Source organism: Coregonus clupeaformis, chromosome 14, assembly GCF_020615455.1.
Source record: "Coregonus clupeaformis isolate EN_2021a chromosome 14, ASM2061545v1, whole genome shotgun sequence".
NCBI lineage: Eukaryota > Metazoa > Chordata > Actinopteri > Salmoniformes > Salmonidae > Coregonus > Coregonus clupeaformis.
This window is the reverse complement of record NC_059205.1, coordinates 2,756,523-2,780,496: the sequence shown is the minus strand read 5'-3', so window position 1 is coordinate 2,780,496 and position 23,974 is coordinate 2,756,523. Positions and strand designations below refer to the sequence as shown.

Here is a 23,974-nt window from a genome sequence, read left to right as displayed (position 1 = left end):
ACAGGTTGATGATAGGAATGAGCTAAATGTACAGGTTGATGATAGGAATGAGCTAAATGTACAGGTTGATGATAGGAATGAGCTAAATGTACAGGTTGATGATAGGAATGAGCTAAATGTACAGTTTAAACTACAGTGATACTACTCTACATGAGAATGTAGGTATCTGTTCCTGAGGGACAACTTGTTCGCATGATCATGGACAATCGTGTTGTCACAAAGTTCACAGAAGTGCCCATGTTGTACCTGTAGATCTAGTTCCAATTCCTATTTGATGAAAACACTTGTGGTGGAAAAATATCAGTGTTTCCTCGATGTCAGTGGGGGGAAACACAAGGACCTGGTCTTCTTCAATGAACTCCTAACACCCTGACAGAGGATCCGTCTGTTAAGGGGTCTCAGAGGTTTCCCCTGTAAGTAAACCTATGCGTTCTCTGTAGGAAAAAGTAACACAATTGAGCTGTATATTATATATAATATTGCAGTAAAACATGGAGTACAGTGCCACCACTGTACACCAGCACCACCGTACCACAGAGTATAAAATACCTCACCTGAGGCAGAGTCCCATATTTCAGTCACTCTCAGGCTTGCTGTGTTTGGGTACAACTCAATGTTGGTGGCAAGGCAGGACCCCATCTTTATCGTTTTGATGTCAAGTCTGTACAAAAGTAAATAACTGGGGGCAACATCAATAACAAAACCACATCTACCCTGCTATTTTCTTGTAATTATGAATAGCTCACCTGAAGTAGAAAGCCCTACCAAAGATTTTTATAACTAAAACAAGATAGACCACAGCCTGTCATTTCAAATGGGAACAAATGAGTCATAGTGGGCAGAACAAGCAAGGAGGTGGGCAGAGGCAAGCACGAGCTAGTGAAATCCTATTGGCGCGTTCTAGCATACAAAAATTAAATTAAATTTTATTTGTCACATTAGCCAAATACATCCGTGAAATACTTACTTACAAGCCCTTAACCAACAATGCAGTTTTAAGAAAATAGAGTTAAGAAATGATTTACTAAACTATGCATAGATAATAAACAGCGAGTAGCAGCAGTGTAAAATAAAATAGAAAAATAAGCATTCTTATGGCTTGGGGGTGGAAGCTGTTAAGGAGCCTTTTGGTCCTAGACTTGGCACTCCGGTACTGCTTGCCGTGCAGAGAGAACAGTTTATGACTTGGGTGACTGGAGTCTTTGACACTTTTTGGGGCCTTCCTCTGATACTGCATACTATAGAGGCAGGATGCTTGGCCCCAGTGATGTACTGGGATTTACACACTACCCTCTCTAGCACCTTACGGACATATTTTTTTCCGTTAGGGAACGCCTACACTGTGAAGTGCGTGTGTGTAATAACTCAATTTGCCTTTGCACTCTTTCTAAACAACGCCATTTTTGGAAACTTTGGCAAAGGGTGAAGTCTACAAAACGTAGTCCACTCTGTTTGTAACAGATTCTCATTTTGGGAACAGAAAACTGTATTGAGATCAAATGTTTCATCGATGAGAAAATTAGCAGAATGTCAGCCAAAATCCATCTTGTTCCATCTTCTCCCACTGCCGACCACTGGGCTTCCTCTCACTACCATATTTGGATGCTTCACATCACAGGAGGTTGGCAGCACCTTAATTGGGGAGAACGGGCTCGTGGTAATGGCTGGAGCGGAATAAGTGGAATGGTATCAAATACATCAAACACATAGTTTCCATGTGTTTGATGCCATTCCATTTTCTCCGTTCCAGCCATTATAAGCTGTCCTCCCCTCAGCCGCCTCCATTGGTTCACATTTATACATCCGGTGAACTATCTGTCTCAGTGTTCTATCTGTGGCATTACCTTCCATGAGGACTTTAATGTTTGACACCAGATAGGATCCCAGCTTTATCGTATATCCAGTCTGAAAATATTATTAATCAGTTAAGCACTCTGTCTGTTCTCATGGGAAGAAATGAACATTGCGTGATTTGATTTGATTTGATTTAACATTGTGTTATTTTAAATTTTTTTGCAATGTAGTGTTGTTGACACCTGTATTTGTGACAGATTACCGTGAGTCAAGTTGCTGACACGTCTTCTATCCTCCTATCCTGACAAAAGAGAAATTGTATTTATTTATTTAAGCAATAACGCCCGAGGGGGTGTGGTATATGGCCAATATACCTCGGCTAAGGGGTGTTCTTAGGCACAACGCAACACGTAGCTTTATTCTCTATTTAATAAAACTGCACAAGAAAGCCCGGAATTGCAGTCTCTGTTTAGCAAGAGTAGATCAACTTTGTCTTAAGATGTCTTAAGATGAAGGTGGTGATGGGACTGAGCTATCGTTGAGGTTGAGATTTGAACATGATCAAGAAGTAAGGAAGATAGAAAAGGAAGTAAGTATTTCGTTGGACGCTGTATCCCACGTGTATCCCGTACATAAGACTAATAATACTTGAAACTTGAAACTCACCCATGGACTTCATAGACAACTGAAACAATGTAACATCATGCATTTAGACATTTAACCACAGAGTTTTTTTTCAACTGCAGGCATAACATTACTTGCTAACTAAGCGAGCTAATGACAGTTATTAGCTAGCTAGCTAGCTAAACAGTCTTCATAATATCAAATTTGGTAGTGCTAAAACAAGATGTCACAAACATATTTCTTCATATAGACCCTTTTACAGTACACGACACACTGACATCACGCACTGTACTGTGCTCATTCAACATTAAAGTTTGTATTACTTTTTTGGGTTCTCATACGCTTACAATTATGTTTTGATTCTTGCTTGAACAGTAGCTAAGATTTAATTTGGTTGTGATCTTTGCAAAATAATTATTTTGGATGCAGCAGTTGTTAGCTAGATTGCTAATGCTCATTGATATAGGCTGTAGCAAAAGCTAGCCTAAGAGCTATTTTACTGGTTGGAGTTGAAGTGTTTTTTAAGTATAATGCAGTTGATTTGCGATGACGACACAGACATTATATTAAGCAGGACATTCATACGAGCCTTACAATCCAATTATACCTGAGTGGCGCAGTGGTCTGAGGCAGTGTATCGCAGTGCACACAATTGGCCCAGCGTCGTCCAGGTTACATTTACGTCATTTAGCAGACACTCTTATCCAGAGCATACATTATTTTTCATACTGGCCCCCTGTGGGAATCGAACCCACAACCCTGGCGTTGCAAAATCCATGCTCTACCAACTGAGCTACATCCCTGCCGGCCATTCCCTCCCCTGGACCAATTGTGCGCCGCCCCATGGGTCTCCCGGTCGCGGCCGGCAACGACAGAGCCTGGATTCAAACCAGGATCTCTAGTGGCACAGCTAGCACTGCGATGCAGTGCCTTAGACCACTGCGCCACTCGGGAGGTTAGGGGAGGGTTTGGCAGGCAGGGATGTTCTTGTCCCATCGCGCACTAGCGACTCCCGTGGCGGGCCGGGCGTAGTGCACGCTGACTCGGTCGCCAGGTGTACGGTGTTTCCTCCAACACATTGGTGCGGCTGGCTTCCGGGTTAAGTGGGCATTGTGTCAAAAAGCAGTGCGGCTCGGTTGGGTTGTGTTTCGGAGGACGCACGACTCTCGACCTTCGCCTCTCCCGTGCCCGTACAGGAGTTGCAGCGATGGACTGTAACTACCAATTGGATACCACGAAATTGGGGAGAAAAAGGGGGTAATATAAAAAATATATATATAATCCAATTATAATCCAAAAGTAGTGTGAAATGCACTCATAAGCAACATGTAAATAGAGGCTTTTTTTTGCTGGTGTTCTATAAGATCTCACCCTTGTTCTGCCACCAACTTGCACGCATCGCCCTCGTGCGACAATGTTTGCAAACACAGAAAGGGGTCTATTGATAAAATATTATTCTGAATTGATATACATTATACATTAAATTCTTTGATTGCTTACCTCAAGTTGAAAAACAGTTTGTAAATCCTCCAGGTTTTACAGACTGTTATTTTGAGTCTTGCATCAACTGTCAGTTGACTGAAGAATGTTCCATGAATTTGAAATGCTGAACGTTCCAAAATTCAAAGCTTTTGTGAACAGGAATACATGCAATAACAAGGAAACAGTAAACATGTCATCCCCCACGAATGATGCAGCGCCCTCTCTTGGAATATCAGTTATAAAAAAGATATAGCTGCAAGCAGCAATTGCGGGGGCCAAGCACGCCATAGCCAAATTTAAGCCACCATTTGGTCAATCGGAGTGACCTTGGAGTGACCTATCATTGTGCAAATGTTCTTTATAAAAGACCAGGTGGTTATGTAGTGTCATCAAATCATATAGGAAGGAAGAGTAGCAGCATTTAATTTAAAAAATCTATTCCCCAAAAAAGTATAATTTGCGGAAAATCTAATGGGCAGAGCTTATACACTGAGTGTACAAAACATTAGGAACACCTGCTCTTTCCATGATATAGACTGAACAGGTGAATCCAAGTGAAAGCTATGATCCCTTATTGATGTCACCTGTTAAATCCACTTCAATCAGTGTAGACGAAGGGGAGGAAACAGGTTAAAGAAATATTTCTAAGCCTTGAGACAATTGAGACATGGATTGTGTATGTGTGCCATTCAGAGGGTGACAAAAGATTTAAGTGCCTTTGAACGGGGTATTGTAGTAGGTGCCAGGCACACCGGTTTGTGTCAAGAACTGCAATGCTGCTGGGTTTTTCACGCTCAACAGTTTCCCATGTGTATCAAGAATGGTCCACCACCCAAAGGACACCCAGCCAACTTGACACAACTGTGGGAAGCATTGGAGTCAACATGTGCCAGCATCCCTGTGGAACGCTTTCAACACCTTGCAGGGTCCATGCCCCAACAAATTGAGACTGTTCTGAGGGCAAAAGGGGGTGCAACTCAATATTAGGGAGGTGTTCCTAATGTTTTGTACACTCAGTGTATGTCCTTATGGGAAACTTGTTGCTCGAGTTACACGCCGAGTTAGAAATAGTGCATTTGCTCCATTCTCAACCTTGAGAGGAATGACATGTATGTCTCCATTTTGGAAGTGGAGTGGAAATGACTGAAAATGGCTGGTTCATGTACGGCTGTTTAACCAAGAGTAACAAGGCAACAGTAAACATGTCATCCCCCACGAATGATGCAGCGCCCCGTCTTGGGCCAATTAGTGACAATTATTCAAACTTATTCAAACTTATGTTGCATAGATTAATGAGAGAGAGAAAAAACCAGATCAAGTCTTCTTAATTATCAACTGTATCTGTTTGGAATTACAGCCTATAGATGGTCTACACATCATTTCAAAATGTTCACCTTTTGTGAATGGGCGGAGCTTATAGATCCTTATGGGAAACCTGTTTCTCATGAAGAGATGCATATATGTACTAAATGTCATGACTGTAGCTCAAAAGGGACAGGAGATATGCTTGGTCAAAGTTTGGTTGGGGCCAAAAAGTCTAATTTGCGGAAAATGTAATGGGCTGAGCTTATAGGTCCTTATGGGAAACTTGTTGGGGACAGGAGATATGCTTGTTCAAAGTTTGGAATTTCAGTTGATTACTATAGTGCCCCCCTTGGGCCAATCAGTGCAATTTTGTAAATGGCAGATCTATATGACAAGACGCATCATTCACCCAAGTTTCGTAAAAATCGGGCCAGAGGTGTCTGAGATATCGTGTGTGACTAACGAACAGACGGAGACAGATCCATATTCCCCTCTGATTTCATCGTGGGGGACAATGAGATCAGTGGAATGCAGAACGTGGGGGAAAGAACAAGGACGCTGGCATTGGCGCAAATTCAAAAAATCTGATCTCACAAAGTGAGACAACCATATTGTGAGGGGAATGCTCACTTCATCCCCCCAAAAAGAAGAGGAACTCACTAACATAGAACTTAGGAATTGAGTAAACAAAGTATTAAGATACTTAGCTAAACCGCTAATTTAAGAATCTCCCTGGTGTAAACCGGGATTTATGTTCGGCTTGTTTGCACGCTGGATTATGGAGTCACTGTGAGGTGGGTTTAAACTTTGGCACAGGGTGAAGTCTACAAAACTTAGTCCACACTAACAGATTCTCATTTTGGGAACAGAAAACTGTATTGAGATAAAATGTTTTATCGAAGAGAAAATTAGCAGAATGTCGGCCAAAATCCATCTTGTTCCATCTTCTCCCACTGCCGACCACTGGGCTTGCCAATGTTTTCCATGTGTTTAATCCCATTCCATTTCCTCCGTTCCGGCCATTATTATGAGCCAGCCTCCAATCAGCAGCCTCCTGTGAATCATATGTAAACAATAGCCTAAATCAGAGTTTCCCAAACTCGGTCCTGGGGACCCCAAGGGGTGCACCTTTAGTTGTTTTGCCCTAGCACTACACAGCTGATTCAAATAATCAAAGCTTAATGATGAGTTGATTATTTGAATCAACTGTGTAGTGCTAGGGCAAAAACCAAAATGTGCACCCTTTGGGGTCCCCAGGATCGAGTTTAGGAAACTCTGGCCTAAATGCAGGCAAATTTTGATGGGGGCAATGAGGAGATTCTAAATCTTTACCCCAAGGGGGGACGCGTGAAGGGCGTTGCCATGGCATTTCCATTGTTTTGGTAGAGTTTGATATATCTCTCTTTACCACATCTATAGGAGTGCAGGCCAGAGTGATCCTCACATGTATTTTAATTATGTTTGCTTTGCCTTTTGTGGTAATACTTTGAATTAAAAATATAAAAAGAGTGGCCTTGACCCTGAGAAAGCTCCTCATGAGGCTGTCGAATCGTAAAGATAACCGTTTGTGAACAGTGTCTGTCTGAGGGGGGCGGGCTGTCAGACCAGACAACCATATTGTGAGGGGAATGCTCACTTCATCCCCCAAAAAAGAAGAGGAACTCACTAACATAGGACTTAGGAATTAAGTAAACAAAGTATTAAGATACTTAGCTAAACCGCTAATTTAAGAATCTCCCTGGTGTAAACCGGGATTTATGTTGGGCTTGTTTGCACGCTGGATTATGGAGTCACTGTGAGGTGAGTTTAACCTTATCAACAGCTCTAGCTATAAATTCCATGGTTTGTTCCCAGAGAATGGACAACATGAGATAAAGGCTCACGACAGGGCCGGCCAATAACAGCGTCTATAACGCTTCAAAGGTAAACAATAATAAATTACAATTATTACATCTTTTTTTTAACTTTTACAACAGAATAAATACAGCACACACAATCACTTATATATTTAGAAGCCTAATCCTGGAGTAACAGGTCACGGTACGTAACTAGTCATATTACTGTACGTTGCCCCTAATATTACCATAAAATAAATATATAATTATATTACTGTAATAGAAAATCTGGATCAATTTGTGATAAATACATATATATAAATATATATATATGTGCACACGTCAGGGAGAAGGGTACGAAGTCTGAATTCCGCCACAGTCATAGTGCCATCTAGTGTTTCGCAGGAAATCAGTTTAGAAAAAAAATATATACTGTACTGAGCATGTGAATTCACAGTAGGACACTCAGCTGTAAACACCGACTTCCTTGTGAGAGAATATGGAATGTATATGGTATCAATATGGTCATATATGGTGACGGAGAATGTTTTTTTATGCCTTTGTTCCTTTATTGGACTGCGTTCTTGCTTTTTTTAAATCGTACATTAGTTTGGTGCATGTGATAAAAGCTTCCTTTTAAAATCTTTTCCATTTTCCATTTTATACAGTTAGCTATCCCATTCTGAGCCAGTGAACAGCAAGGTGATTGGGAATCATTATAAATACTAGTCAGAAAAAGTACACATTTACACCAGACACATTTTTCTTCTATAATTTTATTGCATTTCCTCGTAAGATAACATGTACAGCCCAAACACAAACAACCACGCAGGCATCCATGTGGATGCCATGTTATGAATGCAAATCATACGTCTGTTGTGGACTGAATCAGGGAGTCTCTTAGGCCCACAGAGGCATGTCAGCGCACAGCTCTTGGCTCTGGTCGGTGACGGTCATCACGTCGATGTTGATGCCGTTGGAGGTGAACACGTTGTACAGCTCCTCCAGTTTCTCCTCAGAGAGGGTGGGCTCTCTGCTCAGGATCCAGCCAAAGTCTGCGTGGAAGGTGCCCAGGATGTCCGTGCAGCCGTAGACCACGGAGTAACCCTCGTAGTCGGTGGACAGCACCCAGTAGTTGCCGGGGGGAGAGTCTGCAAGAGATGAGAACATATATTCAAATACATTTAGTAGTTTGTTAACGAGAATAATTTAAAAAAAGATATATGGTCCATCCTCCCTTTCCTATAAATATTGTTACGAAACCCAGAACTAGCCTAAGGATAGTGTTGCACTCTCTTTGTCTAGGGGTCCTAGGCCTAGTTAGCTGGTCTGTAACCTGAATGAATGTGTGCATTTATGTGCAAGCAAAGAGGCACTGAGTTTGAAGGTAGGCCTTGAAATACATCCACAGGTACACCTCCAATTGAGAAGCTTCTAAAGCCATGACATCATTTTCTGTAATTTTACAAGCTATTTAAAGGCACAGTCAACTTAGTGTATGTAAATTTCTGACCCCACTGGAATTGTGATACAGTGAATTATAAGTGAAATAATCTGTCTGTAAACAATTGTTGGAAAAATTACTTGTGTCATGCACAAAGTAGATGTCCTAACCGACTTGCCAAAACTATGGATTGTTAACAAAAATGTGTGGAGTGGTTGAAAACGAATTTTAATGACTCCAACCTAAGTGTATGTAAACTTCCGACTTCAACTGTACATGTGCCCAGGGAGACAGCAACCTTACCTTAGTCCAGGGCCAGCTCAGTCTTTCTTGACGTCTTGGTCGTCCAAGCAGATTGTTATTTGTTCAGATGGTGACGAATCATGAATATGTACAAAAAGGCCAAAGGCCCAAACTAAACAAACCCATCAGCCTCACAGCTCTATCTGCTGCTTCTCTGACTGACCATCACCTTCATTGGCAGAACCTGATGTGCTTATCAACCAAGGCTCAGCATTTGGACAAGGTTGCTGCTGCCCCCTGGGGGATGGAGTGTGGGAGTGTATCCTGTCAATGTGTTTGCCTAACTGTGTGCTAACACTACACCACCTACTACATAACACTATACATATACATACACATACAGGTCTCAGATCAGACATGAGTCAGAAACAGACAACATAAGAAGTCAAATGGACTTATATAGGTCTACCTCACAAGAATGTTGAGACAAATATATTAGACTTGAGGTGTGTTTACCCTCGAAGAAGGTGACTTCCAGCTTGGCAGGCTCAGAGGGGTCCTTGGCCTTAGCATAGCCAGTGATAGCAATGACCGTGTTATCAGCACTGAGAGAAAAATAGAGAGAGGGGTTAGAGGTTAAACACATTCAACAATGGCGTTTTCTAAGGCCTACTAACTCATGGGCCCCTACTCAATCAATGGCAGATACAGGAAAACAGCACTTGCACGTTCACTGGGAATGTTTTACGCTATATCTGAGGTGATAACCTTGTTAACCGACTCACCCCCACGTAAGCTGTGGGCATTTTCATTGGATAATGACATCACATCCCACCTGTCCTTCAGTTACCATTCTGAGTAAACCCACAGTGCGGTTTTCCTTTAACTGTATTTGATTGAATAGAAGCCTCAGACTTGGGTTTATAAAGGATAGCCTGGTCTCATGGAATGAGATACATTTTACATTTACATTTGAGTCATTTAGCAGACGCTCTTATCCAGAGCGACTTACAGTTAGTTAGTGCATACATAATTTTTTCATACTGGCCCCCCGTGGGAATCGAACCCACAACCCTGGCGTTGCAAACACCATGCTCTACCAACTGAGCTACAGTGGGGGAAAAAAGTATTTAGTCAGACACCAATTGTGCAAGTTCTCCCACTTAAAAAGATGAGAGAGGCCTGTAATTTTCTTAATAGGTACACGTCAACTATGACAGACAAATTGAGGAAAAGAAATCCAGAAAATCACATAGTAGGATTTTTAATGAATTTATTTGCAAATTATGGTGGAAAATAAGTATTTGGTCACCTACAAACAAGCAAGATTTCTGGCTCTCATAGACCTGTAACTTCTTATTTAAGAGGCTGCTCTGTCCTCCACTCGTTACCTGTATTAATTGCACATGTTTGAACTTGTTATCAGTATAAAAGACACCTGTCCACAACCTCAAACAGTCACACTCCAAACTCCACTATGGCCAAGACCAAAGAGCTGTCAAAGGACACCAGAAACCAAAATTGTAGACCTGCACCAGGCTGGGAAGACTGAATCTGCAATAGGTAAGCAGCCTGGTTTGAAGAAATCAACTGTGGGAGCAATTATTAGGAAATGGAAGACGTACAAGACCACTGATAATCTTCCTCGATCTGGGGCTCCACGCAAGATCTCACCCCGTGGGGTCAAAATGATCACAAGAACGGTGAGCAAAAATCCCAGAACCACACAGGGGGACCTAGTGAATGACCTGCAGAGAGCTGGGACCAAAGAAACAAAGCCTACCATCAGTAACACACTACGCCGCCAGGGACTCAAATCCTGCAGTGCCAGACGTGTCCCCCTGCTTAAGCCAGTACATGTCCAGGCCCGTCTGAAGTTTGCTAGAGTGCATTTGGATGATCCAGAAGAGGATTGGGAGAATGTCATATGGTCAGATGAAACCAAAATATAACTTTTTGGTGAAAACTCAACTCGTCGTGTTTGGAGGACAAAGAATGCTGAGTTGCATCCAAAGAACACCATACCTACTGTGAAGCATGGGGGTGGAAACATCATGCTTTGGGGCTGTTTTTCTGCAAAGGGACCAGGACGACTGATCCGTGTAAAGGAAAGAATGAATGGGGCCATGTATCGTGAGATTTTGAGTGAAAACCTCCTTCATCAGCAAGGGCATTGAAGATGAAACGTGGCTGGGTCTTTCAGCATGACAATGATCCCAAACATACTGCCCGGGCAACGAAGGAGTGGCTTCGTAAGAAGCATTTCAAGGTTCTGGAGTGGCCTAGCCAGTCTCCAGATCTCAACCCCATAGAAAATCTTTGGAGGGAGTTGAAACTGTGTAGCCCAGCGACAGCCCCCAAACATCACTGCTCTAGAGGAGATCTGCATGGAGGAATGGGCCAAAATACCAGCAACAGTGTGAGAAAACCTTGTGAAGACTTACAGAAAACGTTTGACCTGTGTCATTGCCAACAAAGGGTATATAACAAAGTATTGAGAAACTTTTGTTATTGACCAAATACTTATTTTCCACCATAATTTGCAAATAAATTGATAAAAAATCCTACAATGTGATTTTCTGGAGAAAAAAAATCTCATTTTGTCTGTCATAGTTGACGTGTACCTATGATGAAAATTACAGGCCTCTCTCATATTTTTAAGTGGGAGAACTTGCACAATTGGTGGCTGACTAAATACTTTTTTTCCCCACTGTACATCCCTGCCGGCCATTCCCTCCCCTACCCTGGACGACGCTGGGCCAATTATGCGCCGCCCCATGGGTCTCCTGGTCGCGGCCGGCTACGACAGAGCCTGGATGCAAACATTTAATTTAAAGGTGAAGTCAGAGATGCATGAAGTAAACAGCAATATCGGCTCGATGTCCAACAATAACTAACAGCATTGAAGCACGAGGCAAAACTTCTCTGTTGTTTCAGATCCGGCAGCTATCACGTCCTAGCTATGGACGCTATCGTGGCAACGTCATATCGCTGAAGTCTCAGTTTAATGTACAAAAATGTACTTAAAAAAAAAAAAAACGTTTTAACTTGATCTCTTTAATGTACATACAGCAGCTCCCTGTTGAGCACACCAACGACTCCGGGGCTCTTCAGGGAGTAGGTAGCAGTGGTGCACTCGCCCTTCTGGAAGACGGCAGGAAGCTTCTGGATCTCGTACCACTTGCCCAGATACTGTACCAAAGACAAAAGGTCAAAGGTTATATGACAATGTTATGCTATGGTACGGCTTAGAGCTCAAGGGGTTAGGTTTCCCCTATGTACAGATCTAGGCTCAGCTTCCCCTCCCCCAATCCTAACCTTAACTATTAGTGGGGAATGGTTGCAAAACTGACCCAAGATCAGTGTCTTTTTTATTAAAGTGGAAATAGGAACAATCTCTCTTCCACTTGTGTAATAACGCAAAATGCTCAAACGCATTACTATGTAATGACAAAACAATGACTAAATGAACAGGTAACAATTGATGAATACAACACAGGAGGTTGGTGACACCTTAATCGGGGAGGACGGGCTCGTGTTTAATGGCTGGAGCTGAACAGGTGGAATGGTATCAAATACATCAAAACACATGGTTTCTATGTATTTGATGCCATTCCATTTGCTCCGTTCCGGACATTATTATGAGCCTTTCTCCACTCAGTAGCCTCCTGTGGAATACAGTGTTACTCAAGTAATGACACTGTTACTACACATGCTACTGCACATGCATAAGAGCAACTTCATATACAGTAATAAAAGTTAGGTATAGTCACCTTGGCGGCATCAAAGTTAGCTTGGACGGGGGGTTGGGGGCATTTTCCAGGGCGTAAGGTCTGGGCGTTAGCTGCCAGAACCAACAGCAGGGTCAGAGAGAGAACCAGTAGAGGCTGCATCCTAGATCCTGGGCAGGAACAGACACAAACACACACAGAAAAGCAGAGACATTTTCACCAACTCCATTGGAGGACAATGCAAATTGACTTCGGGAAATACAGTACTTTAATTAATATCAAAACCTTTTAGGGGAACAGAAAAACATGTTGTATAATTAATTCTCCTAGACTCTGGTAAAGCAAGTTACATTTTACATCAGAAGTATGTTAGGAATGTAATGCATTGTGGTTAACAACTACAGGCCTACAGAGTGCTTCATTCATAAGGCAATGTGAAATGGCAGATCTTAGAGCATCAGAGAGAGAGATAGGGGAATGGGTCCTACTTACCTGTACTTCAACTCGTTTCAGTGATGTTCGGTGGCTTATAGACGCCTATTTATACCTCAAACTCATTCATTATGCGGCTGACGCATCTCCCTCTTTTGCTTTCATGTCGGGTTTTCTCAGAACTCAGAATTGAGAGTGTGTGTGTTAGTGTTTGTATTGGGGTGGCGGGGTGTGTGGGAGTGGTTGGGAATATGGCACCTGTTCAAATTAGTTAGAAACAAACTACTGGCTGACTCTGCTAGGGACTGACATGTTATTGGTTTCGGTTGTTACACAAGTGGAACAACACGCCACCTTGCAGGGTCCATGCCCCAACGAATTGAGACTGTTCTGAGGGCAAAAGGGGGTGCAACTCAATATTAGGGGGGTGTTCCTAATGTTTTGTACACTCAGTGTATGTCCTTATGGGAAACTTGTTGCTCGAGTTACACGCCGCGTTAGAAATAGTGCATTTGCTCCATTCTCAACCTTGAGAGGAATGACATGTATGTCTCCATTTTGGAAGTGGAGTGGAAATGACGGAAAATGGCTGGTTCATGTATGGCTGTTTAACCAAGAGTAACAAGGCAACAGTAAACATGTCATCCCCCACGAAGGATGCAGCGCCCCGCCTTGGGCCAATTAGTGACAATTATTCAAACTTATTCAAACTTATGTTGGGTGAATTAATGAGAGAGAGAAAAAACCAGATCAAGTCTTCTTAATTGTCAACTGTATCTGTATGGAATTACAGCCTATAGATAGTCTACACATCATTTCAAAATGTTCACCTTTTGTGAATGGGCGGAGCTTATAGATCCTTATGGGAAACCTGTTTCTCATGAGGAGATGCATATATGTACAAAATGTCATGACTGTAGCTCAAAGGGGCCAGGAGATATGCTTGGTCAAAGTTTGGTTGGGGCCAAAAAGTCTAATTTGCGGAAAATGTAATGGGCTGAGCTTATAGGTCCTTATGGGAAACTTATTGGGGACAGGAGATATGCTTGTTCAAAGTTTGTAATTTCAGTTGATTACTATAGTGCCCCCCTGGGGCCAATCAGTGCAATTTTGTAAATGGCAGATCTATATGACAAGACGCATCATTCACCCAAGTTTCGTAAAAATCGGGCCAGAGGCAGGGGCGGTGTGTTCAATAGGGCGATATGGGCGACGCACTGCCAAACGGGAAAAGGAAGGGATTTTTTTTCTAATCAATTATATCACGGCAACAGTAGTTATCAGTGTTGTAATCTAGACGTCTGGTCTGATCTGCCACTAAATGTCCAATCAGGCTAAAGTCGTGCTTCAAATGGCCCCCCCCCCCCTTTTGGGGCGATTTCAGTCAGGTTGAAAATCGCCCAGAAGTCTGTCATAGACTCCCATGTAAAATCTATTTTTTTCAAATATCTGAGCTTTCAATACAATCTCTATGGGTTTCTGAGGGCTTGCACTTACGCGCTTTCGTCATATGTAACGTAACCATGAACGTAACTAAGAAAAGAGCGGGTAGCAGCGTCAATCAATTCACTACTACTATCAAAATGGCTAGGCTTCAGTCCAACTCGATTGTGTCTTTGAAAGAAGTTCCTTTTTGTCGGCGAACAAATGAAGATAAATTGGCAACGAAACAATTAGGACCTCCCAGAACAAATTTAATAATTCAACAGGTTTCTACTAAAGGGGGGAAGTCCTACACCCGAGGATTTTCCAAAAATTGGTATGAACGGAAAACCTGGCTAGCAGGCTGCGATGTAGCTAATGCAGTTTTCTGCTACCCCTGCTTACTGTTTCACCCTGAAGGCGGCACGGCAGACAGCACCGCGTGGACAGCGACTGGTGTAACCCGACATGCACCATCTTTCAGAAAAGATTAAGAAACATGAGCTGTCAAAGACCCACATGGATAGCTGTTTGAGACTGTCTGCTTTAGGAAGAGTGAATATTGCCACTCAACTGGATGAGGGATACAGGCTAGCTGTCCGCCGCCACAACGATGAGGTTAGCAAGAACCGCCATATCCTCAGCCGGCTAATCCAGTGTGTTAAGTTTTGCGGAGTATTTGAGTTAGCTTTGCGAGGCAAAGATGAAACTGAGGGCTCCACCAACCCTGGTATTTTTCTTGGACTTGTCAACTTTGTGGCACAATTAGATGAGGTGTTTGATGACCATCTTAATAATGCTAAAGTTTTCAAGGGCACATCAAAGACCATTCAAAACGAGCTACTGGAGTGTATGCTAGCGGTCACGAGGGAACATATTGTGGAGGAGGTGAAGTCTGCGAACTTCATAGCTATCCAAGCTGACGAGACCACGGATGTTTCTACACAGACACAGCTGGTGCTTGTGCTGAGGTACATAGATAGCAAGCACAAAGTGCAGGAGCGCTTTTTTGAGTTCCTTCCCATCTCGGAATCAACCTCAGTCTCAATCGCCAGTGTACTTTTGGAGAGACTGAACGGTCTTTTTGCCGATGACGAGAAAGTCAAACTCATTGCGCAAGCTTACGATGGAGCCAGTGTGATGAGGGGAGAGAAGGCAGGTGTGCAGCAGAAGGTGCGTGAGCATTTCAAGAATGCCCATTACGTGCATTGCTATGCGCATCAGCTGAATTTGATCATGCATCAAGCTACTTCTCGCATCAAAAAAGTGAACATTTTCTTTTCCGATCTGAGCGGGATTACAACTTTTTTTTCCCGGTCACCCAAACGCACCAGCATTCTTGACCAGACTGTTGCACGAAGACTGCCCAGACCTTCATCCACACGGTGGAACTTCAACAGCAGAGTCGTGAACACTGTCTACGAGAATCGAGACGACCTCATAGAATGTTTTGAAGCCATCCGGACGGGTTCATTGGGTTCATTTGACCAGCTTACTGTGAGAGAGGCATCTGGTTACGTGAGGATGCTACATGATGAAGATTTAATTTTTTTCCTGAGGCTTTTTCACAAAATCATGCCCCACGTCGACATTCTGTACCAGAAGCTACAGAAGAAGGACATCGATGCTGTCTTTATCAAACGTGCCCTCGACAGCTTCACAAGCAGTGTCAAGGCCATAAGGTAAGATTAAACAATATCATTCGATCTTTCTCAAAGCAGAGCTTTATTTGAAAATGTATGCATGAAAGGAGACTGCATTTGTGTTTGAAATCACATTATTCTCATTATATATGGCCAGTGGTGTAATCTATCTTATTTTATATACTATGTATACTGTGCAGTGGTGATCATAAAGTTATGATCCCATGCAAAGTTGACTAAAAAGAGGAATACAAAAATAAAAAAATCATCTTTTGGAAATTGATCTTAATGACTTAATTAAAAAAAGTTGGAAAATCCAACCTTTAAGGACACCAATTTCTATTTTTCTTTTTTATTCCTCTTTTTAGTCAACTTTAGCATGGGATCATAGCTTATGAGCACCACTGTATACTGTGCTGAACATCCAGGCTATGTGAGACACAAAGGCTAACTTAAACACTAAAGACTTTATGCATCCCTGCCCATTTTAAGTGGAACTTAAGTATTTGTACTATACATGGATACATTGCATATACCTGTGCATCACATAGACAACAATACTGTACAAAGCCAACAAACACATTGGTCTGTTTGTCTTCAGGGACTCCTCTCAACAGCAGCTGCAAGAAGCAACAGGAGCCAAAAGACCCAGAACAGCTTTGAGAGAAGAGGAGAAGCAGAGGCTGTCTGAAGAGGTCTGCAACACCATCCTGGATCACACCAAAGAAAGGTTATCTTTCTCTGGCCACCTTGTGAGTGCTACCTTACTGCAAGCAGACATGTTTGAAAGGTACTGCCATTCATTTCCTGATGAGGCTCTGAATGCCACTGTGAATGCATACCCCATGCTGAGCAAGGCAAAGCTCAAGACAGAACTATCTCTGATCTATGAGAATCCTGAATTCAAGGGAGGCTGTGGTGCACTGGCACTGTACCAGGTTCTCATGAGCTACAACCTCCAGGAGACGTTCTCTGAGACTGTGACTCTGTTGAACATCCTCATAACTACTCCCATGACAACAGCTGAAGCTGAGAGATGTTTCTCAACTTTGACACGAGTTAAGACATTCCTGCCGAAATTCAATGGGCCAGGAACGTCTGAATGCACTGGCCATGCTTTCCATGGAGAGGGAACTAGTCCTCAGCATGCCTGATTTCAATGAGAAAGTCATTGAACGCTTTGCTGTATTGAAACAGAGAAGAGAACAGTTTCAGTACAAGTAATGTAGCCTCTCTCTCTCTTTGTCCCTCCCTGTCTGTCTCTTTAACACACACACGCCCAAATCAGTTCACAGTTGATGTTGTTTAAAATAGTTTTTTTTTCATTTTAAAAAAAGTAAAAAAAAAAAAAAAATCTGTTCATGTTCATTTTTACAAATCTATACAATTGGCCAGAATATGGTTGTTCATATTTACAAATCTATACAATTGGCCAGAATATGGTTGTTCATTTTACAAAGCCATACAGATAGCTGTGTTTACCTTTTCTAGAAATTACTTTCAAATTCTGTTTTCATTCTTATTTCATTTGTTTATGGAAATGCATATTGTTTATGCAGTGTTGAGGAATGTGAAAGAACACCCTTGATTATTTTTACTGTGATAACTTATTTTGATTTTGTAAGCCAACACTTTTGAGATCAGTCAATAAATGCTTCTGGTATTGACTTATATGCTGCCCCTGTCTTCATGTTGTTGCTGGACATATCTTTTTAAAAATGTGTGTAGGTCACCTAAATCATCAGAAAAATTGCCCCCCCTGAGAATTTTTTCAGGAGCCGCCACTGGCCAGAGGTGTCTGAGATATGTGTGTGACTAACGAACAGACGGAGACAGATCCATATTCCCCTCTGATTTCATCGTGGGGGACAATGAGATCAGTGGAATGCAGAACGTGGGGGAAAGAACAAGGACGCTGGCATTGGCGCAAATTCAAAAAATCTGATCTCACGAAGTGAGACAACCATATTGTGAGGGGAATGCTCACTTCATCCCCCCAAAAATAAGAGGAATTCACTAACAAAGGACTTAGGAATTAAGTAAACAAAGTATTAAGATACTTAGCTAAACCGCTAATTTAAGAATCGCCTCTATAACGCTTCAAAGGTAAACAATAATAAATTACAATTATTACATATTTTTTTACTTTTACAACAGAATAAATACAGCACACACAATCTCTTATATATTTAGAAGCCTAATCCTGGAGTAACAGGTCACGGTACGTAACCACTCATATTACTGTACGTTGCCCCTAATATTACCATAAAATAAATATATCATTATATTACTGTAATAGAAAATCTGGATCAATTTGTGATAAATACATATACAGTGAGGGAAAAAAAATTTTGATCCCCTGCTGATTTTGTATGTTTGCCCACTGACAAAGAAATTATCAGTTTATAATTTTAATGGTAGGTTTATTTGAACAGTGAGAGACAGAATAACAACAAAGAAATCCAGAAAACGCATGTCAAAATGTTATAAATTGATTTGCAATTTAATGAGGGAAATAAGTATTTGACCTCTCTGCAAAATATGACTTAGTACTTGGTGGCAAAACCCTTGTTGGCAATCACAGAGGTCAGACGTTTCTTGTAGTTGTCCACCAGGTTTGCACACGTCTCAGGAGGGATTTTGTCCCACTCTTCTTTGCAGATCTTCTCCAAGTCATTAAGGTTTCGAGGCTGACGTTTGGCAACTCGAACCTTCAGCTCCCTCCACAGATTTTCTATGGGATTAAGGTCTGGAGACTGGCTAGGCCACTCCAGGACCTTAATGTGCTTCTTCTTGAGCCACTTCTTTGTTGCCTTGGCCGTGTGTTTTGGGTCATTGTCATGCTGGAATACCCATCCACAACCCATTTTCAATGCCCTGGCTGAGGGAAGGAGGTTCTCACCCAAGATTTGACTGTACATGGCCCCGTCCATCGTCCCTTTGATGCGGTGAAGTTGTCCTGTCCCCCCCCACCCCCAAAGCATAATGTTTCCACCTCCATGTTTGACGGTGGGGATGGTGTTCTTGGGGTCATAGGTAGAATTCCTCCTCCTCCAAATACGGCGAGTTGAGTTGATGCCAAAGAGCTCGATTTTGGTCTCATCTGACCACAACACTTTCACCCAGTTGTCCTCTGAATCATTCAGATGTTCATTGGCAAACTTCAGACGGGCATGTATATGTGCTTTCTTGAGCAGGGGGAACTTGCGGGCGCTGCAGGATTTCAGTCCTTCACGGTGTAGTCTGTTACCAATTGTTTTCTTGGTGACTATGGTCCCAGCTGCCTTGAGATCATTGACAAGATCCTCCTGTGTAGTTCTGGGCTGATTCCTCACCATTCTCATGATCATTGCAACTCCACGAGGTGAGATCTTGCATGGAGCCCCAGGCCGAGGGAGATTGACAGTTATTTTGTGTTTCTTCCATTTGCGAATACGCACCAACTGTTGTAACCTTCTCACCAAGCTGCTTGGCGATGGTCTTGTAGCCAATTCCAACCTTGTGTAGGTCTACAACCTTGTCCCTGCCATCCTTGGAGAGCTCTTTGGTCTTGGCCATGGTGGAGGGTTTGGAATCTGATTGATTGATTGCTTCTGTGGACAGGTGTCTTTTATACAGGTAACAAGCTGAGATTAGGAGCACTCCCTTTAAGAGTGTGCTCCTAATTCCAGCTCGTTACCTGTATAAAAGACACCTGGGAGACAGAAATCTTTCTGATCGAGAGGGGGTCAAATACTTATTTCCCTCATTAAAATGCAATTCAATTTATAACATTTTTGACATGCGTTTTTCTGGATTTTTTTGTTGTTATTCTGTCTCTCACTGTTCAAATAAACCTACCATTAAAATTATAGACTGATCATTTCTTTGTCAGTGGGCAAACGTACAAAATCAGCAGGGGATCAAATACTTTTTTCCCTCACTGTATATAAATATATATATATATATATATGTGCACACGTCAGGTAGAAGGGTACGAAGTCTGAATTCCGCCACAGTCATAGTGCCATCTAGTGTTTCGCAGGAAATCAGTTTAGAAAATATATATATACTGTACTGAGCATGTGAATTCACAGCAGGACACTCAGCTGTAAACACCGACTTCCTTGTGAGAGAATATGGAATGTATATGGTATCAATATGGTCATATATGGTGACGGAGAATGTTTTTTTATGCCTTTGTTCCTTTATTGGACTGCGTTCTTGCTTTTTTTAAATCGTACATTAGTTTGGTGCATGTGATAAAAGCTTCCTTTTAAAATCTTTTCCATTTTCCATTTTATACAGTTAGCTATCCCATTCTGAGCCAGTGAACAGCAAGGTGATTGGGAATCATTATAAATACTAGTCAGAAAAAGTACACATTTACACCAGACACATTTTTCTTCTATAATTTTATTGCATTTCCTCGTAAGATAACATGTACAGCCCAAACACAAACAACCACGCAGGCATCCATGTGGATGCCATGTTATGAATGCAAATCATACGTCTGTTGTGGACTGAATCAGGAGTCTCTTAGGCCCACAGAGGCATGTCAGCGCACAGCTCTTGGCTCTGGTCGGTGACGGTCATCACGTCGATGTTGATGCCGTTGGAGGTGAACACGTTGTACAGCTCCTCCAGTTTCTCCTCAGAGAGGGTGGGCTCTCTGCTCAGGATCCAGCCAAAGTCTGCGTGGAAGGTGCCCAGGATGTCCGTGCAGCCGTAGACCACGGAGTAACCCTCGTAGTCGGTGGACAGCACCCAGTAGTTGCCGGGGGAGAGTCTGCAAGAGATGAGAACATATATTCAAATACATTTAGTAGTTTGTTAACGAGAATAATTTAAAAAAAGATATATGGTCCATCCTCCCTTTCCTATAAATATTGTTACGAAACCCAGAACTAGCCTAAGGATAGTGTTGCACTCTCTTTGTCTAGGGGTCCTAGGCCTAGTTAGCTGGTCTGTAACCTGAATGAATGTGTGCATTTATGTGCAAGCAAAGAGGCACTGAGTTTGAAGGTAGGCCTTGAAATACATCCACAGGTACACCTCCAATTGAGAAGCTTCTAAAGCCATGACATCATTTTCTGTAATTTTACAAGCTATTTAAAGGCACAGTCAACTTAGTGTATGTACATTTCTGACCCCACTGGAATTGTGATACAGTGAATTATAAGTGAAATAATCTGTCTGTAAACAATTGTTGGAAAAATTACTTGTGTCATGCACAAAGTAGATGTCCTAACCGACTTGCCAAAACTATGGATTGTTAACAAAAAATGTGTGGAGTGGTTGAAAAACGAATTTTAATGACTCCAACCTAAGTGTATGTAAACTTCCGACTTCAACTGTACATGTGCCCAGGGAGACAGCAACCTTACCTTAGTCCAGGGCCAGCTCAGTCTTTCTTGACGTCTTGGTCGTCCAAGCAGATTGTTATTTGTTCAGATGGTGACGAATCATGAATATGTACAAAAAGGCCAAAGGCCCAAACTAAACAAACCCATCAGCCTCACAGCTCTATCTGCTGCTTCTCTGACTGACCATCACCTTCATTAGCAGAACCTGATGTGCTTATCAACCAAGGCTCAGCATTTGGACAAGGTTGCTGCTGCCCCCTGGGGGATGGAGTGTGGGAGTGTATCCTGTCAATGTGTTTGCCTAACTGTGTGCTAACACTACACCACCTACTACATAACACTATACATATACATACACATACAGGTCTCAGATCAGACATGAGTCAGAAACAGACAACATAAGAAGTCAAATGGACTTATATAGGTCTACCTCACAAGAATGTTGAGACAAATATATTAGACTTGAGGTGTGTTTACCCTCGAAGAAGGTGACTTCCAGCTTGGCAGGCTCAGAGGGGTCCTTGGCCTTAGCATAGCCAGTGATAGCACTGACCGTGTTATCAGCACTGAGAGAAAAATGGAGAGAGAGGTTAGAGGGTAAACACATTCAACAATGGCGTTTTCTAAGGCCTACTAACTCATGGGCCCCTACTCAATCAATGGCAGTTACAGGAAAACAGCACTTGCACGTTCACTGGGAATGTTTTACGCTATATCTGAGGTGATAACCTTGTTAACCGACTCACCCCCACGTAAGCTGTGGGCATTTTCATTGGATAATGACATCACATCCCACCTGTCCTTCCGTTACCATTCTGAGTAAACCCACAGTGCGGTTTTCCTTTAACTGTATTTGATTGAATAGAAGCTTCAGACTTGGGTTTATAAAGGATAGCCTGGTCTTATGGAATGAGATACATTTTACATTTACATTTGAGTCATTTAGCAGACGCTCTTATCCAGAGCGACTTACAGTTAGTTAGTGCATACATTATTTTTTCATACTGGCCCCCCGTGGGAATCGAACCCACAACCCTGGCGTTGCAAACGCCATGCTCTACCAACTGAGCTACATCCCTGCCGGCCATTCCCTCCCCTACCCTGGACGACGCTGGGCCAATTGTGCGCCGCCCCATGCGTCTCCTGGTCGCGGCCGGCTACGACAGAGCCTGGATGCAAACTTTTAATTTAAAGGTGAAGTCAGAGATGCATGAAGTAAACAGCAATATCGGCTCGATGTCCAACAATAACTAACAGCATTGAAGCACGAGGCAAAACTTCTCTGTTGTTTCAGATCCGGCAGCTATCACGTCGTAGCTATGGACGCTATCGTGGCAACGTCATATCGCTGAAGTCTCAGTTTAATGTACAAAAATGTACTTAAAAAAAAAAAAACGTTTTAACTTGATCTCTTTAATGTACATACAGCAGCTCCCTGTTGAGCACACCAACGACTCCGGGGCTCTTCAGGGAGTAGGTAGCAGTGGTGCACTCGCCCTTCTGGAAGACGGCAGGAAGCTTCTGGATCTCGTACCACTTGCCCAGATACTGTACCAAAGACAAAAGGTCAAAGGTTATATGACAATGTTATGCTATGGTACGGCTTAGAGCTCCGGGGTTAGGTTTCCCCTATGTACTGATCTAGGCTCAGCTTCCCCTCCCCCAATCATAACCTTAACCATGGGGAAACTGACCCAAGATCAACATCTTTTTATTAAAGTGGAAATAGGAACAATCTCTCTTCCACTTGTGTAATAACACAAATGCTGCTCAAACGCATTACTATGTAATGACAAAACAATTACTAAATGAATAGGTAACAATTGATGAATACAACACAGGAGGTTGGTGACACCTTTAATTGGGGAGGACGGGCTCGTGTTTAATGGCTGGAGCTGAACAGGTGGAATGGTATCAAATACATCAAAACACATGGTTTCTATGTATTTGATGCCATTCCATTTGCTCCGTTCCGGACATTATTATGAGCCTTTCTCCACTCAGTAGCCTCCTGTGGAATACAGTGTTACTCAAGTAATGACAACTGTTACTACAATGCTACTGCACATGCATAAGAGCAACTTCATATACAGTAATAAAAGTTAGGTATAGTCACCTTGGCGGCATCGAAGTTAGCTTGGACGGGGGGTTGGGGACATTTTCCAGGGCGTAAGGTCTGGGCGTTAGCTGCCAGAACCGACAGCAGGGTCAGAGAGAGAACCTGTAGAGCCTGCATCTTAGATCCTGGGCAGGAACAGACACAAACACACACAGAAAAGCAGAGACATTTTCTCCAACTCCATTGGAGGACAATGCAAATTGACTTCGGGAAATACAGTACTTTAATTAATATCAAAACCTTTTAGGGGAACAGAAAAACATGTTGTATAATTAATTATCCTAGACTCTGGTAACGCAAGTTACATTTTACATCAGAAGTATGTTAGGAATGTAATGCATTGTGGTTAACAACTACAGGCCTACAGAGTGCTTCATTCATAAGGCAATGTGAAATGGCAGATCTTAGAGCATCAGAGAGAGAGATAGGGGAATGGGTCCTACTTACCTGTACTTCAACTCGTTTCAGTGATGTTCGGTGGCTTATAGACGCCTATTTATACGTCAAACTCATTCATTATGCGGCTGACGCATCTCCCTCTTTGCTTTCATGTCG

The 23,974-nt window shown here is 42.4% G+C and overlaps 2 protein-coding genes across 2 annotated transcripts; both read right to left on the bottom strand.

Moving 5' to 3' along the window:
• Positions 1–7,798: 7,798 nt before the first annotated feature.
• Positions 7,799–11,958, bottom strand: LOC121581426 (apolipoprotein D-like; the record flags this gene model as incomplete). Its single annotated transcript, XM_045224875.1, has 3 exons — positions 7,799–8,191; positions 9,244–9,332; positions 11,798–11,958. Coding segments are annotated over 3 exons (501 nt in total), but the record flags the coding sequence as incomplete, so codon positions are not given.
• Positions 11,959–20,332: 8,374 nt separating this feature from the next.
• LOC121581425 (apolipoprotein D-like) lies at positions 20,333–23,974 on the bottom strand. Its single transcript, XM_041896923.2, is given in 6 exon segments — positions 20,333–20,709; positions 20,712–20,723; positions 21,778–21,866; positions 22,727–22,848; positions 23,417–23,544; positions 23,867–23,974. Coding segments are annotated over 5 exon segments (579 nt in total). The 5' UTR covers positions 23,537–23,544; positions 23,867–23,974; the 3' UTR covers positions 20,333–20,473.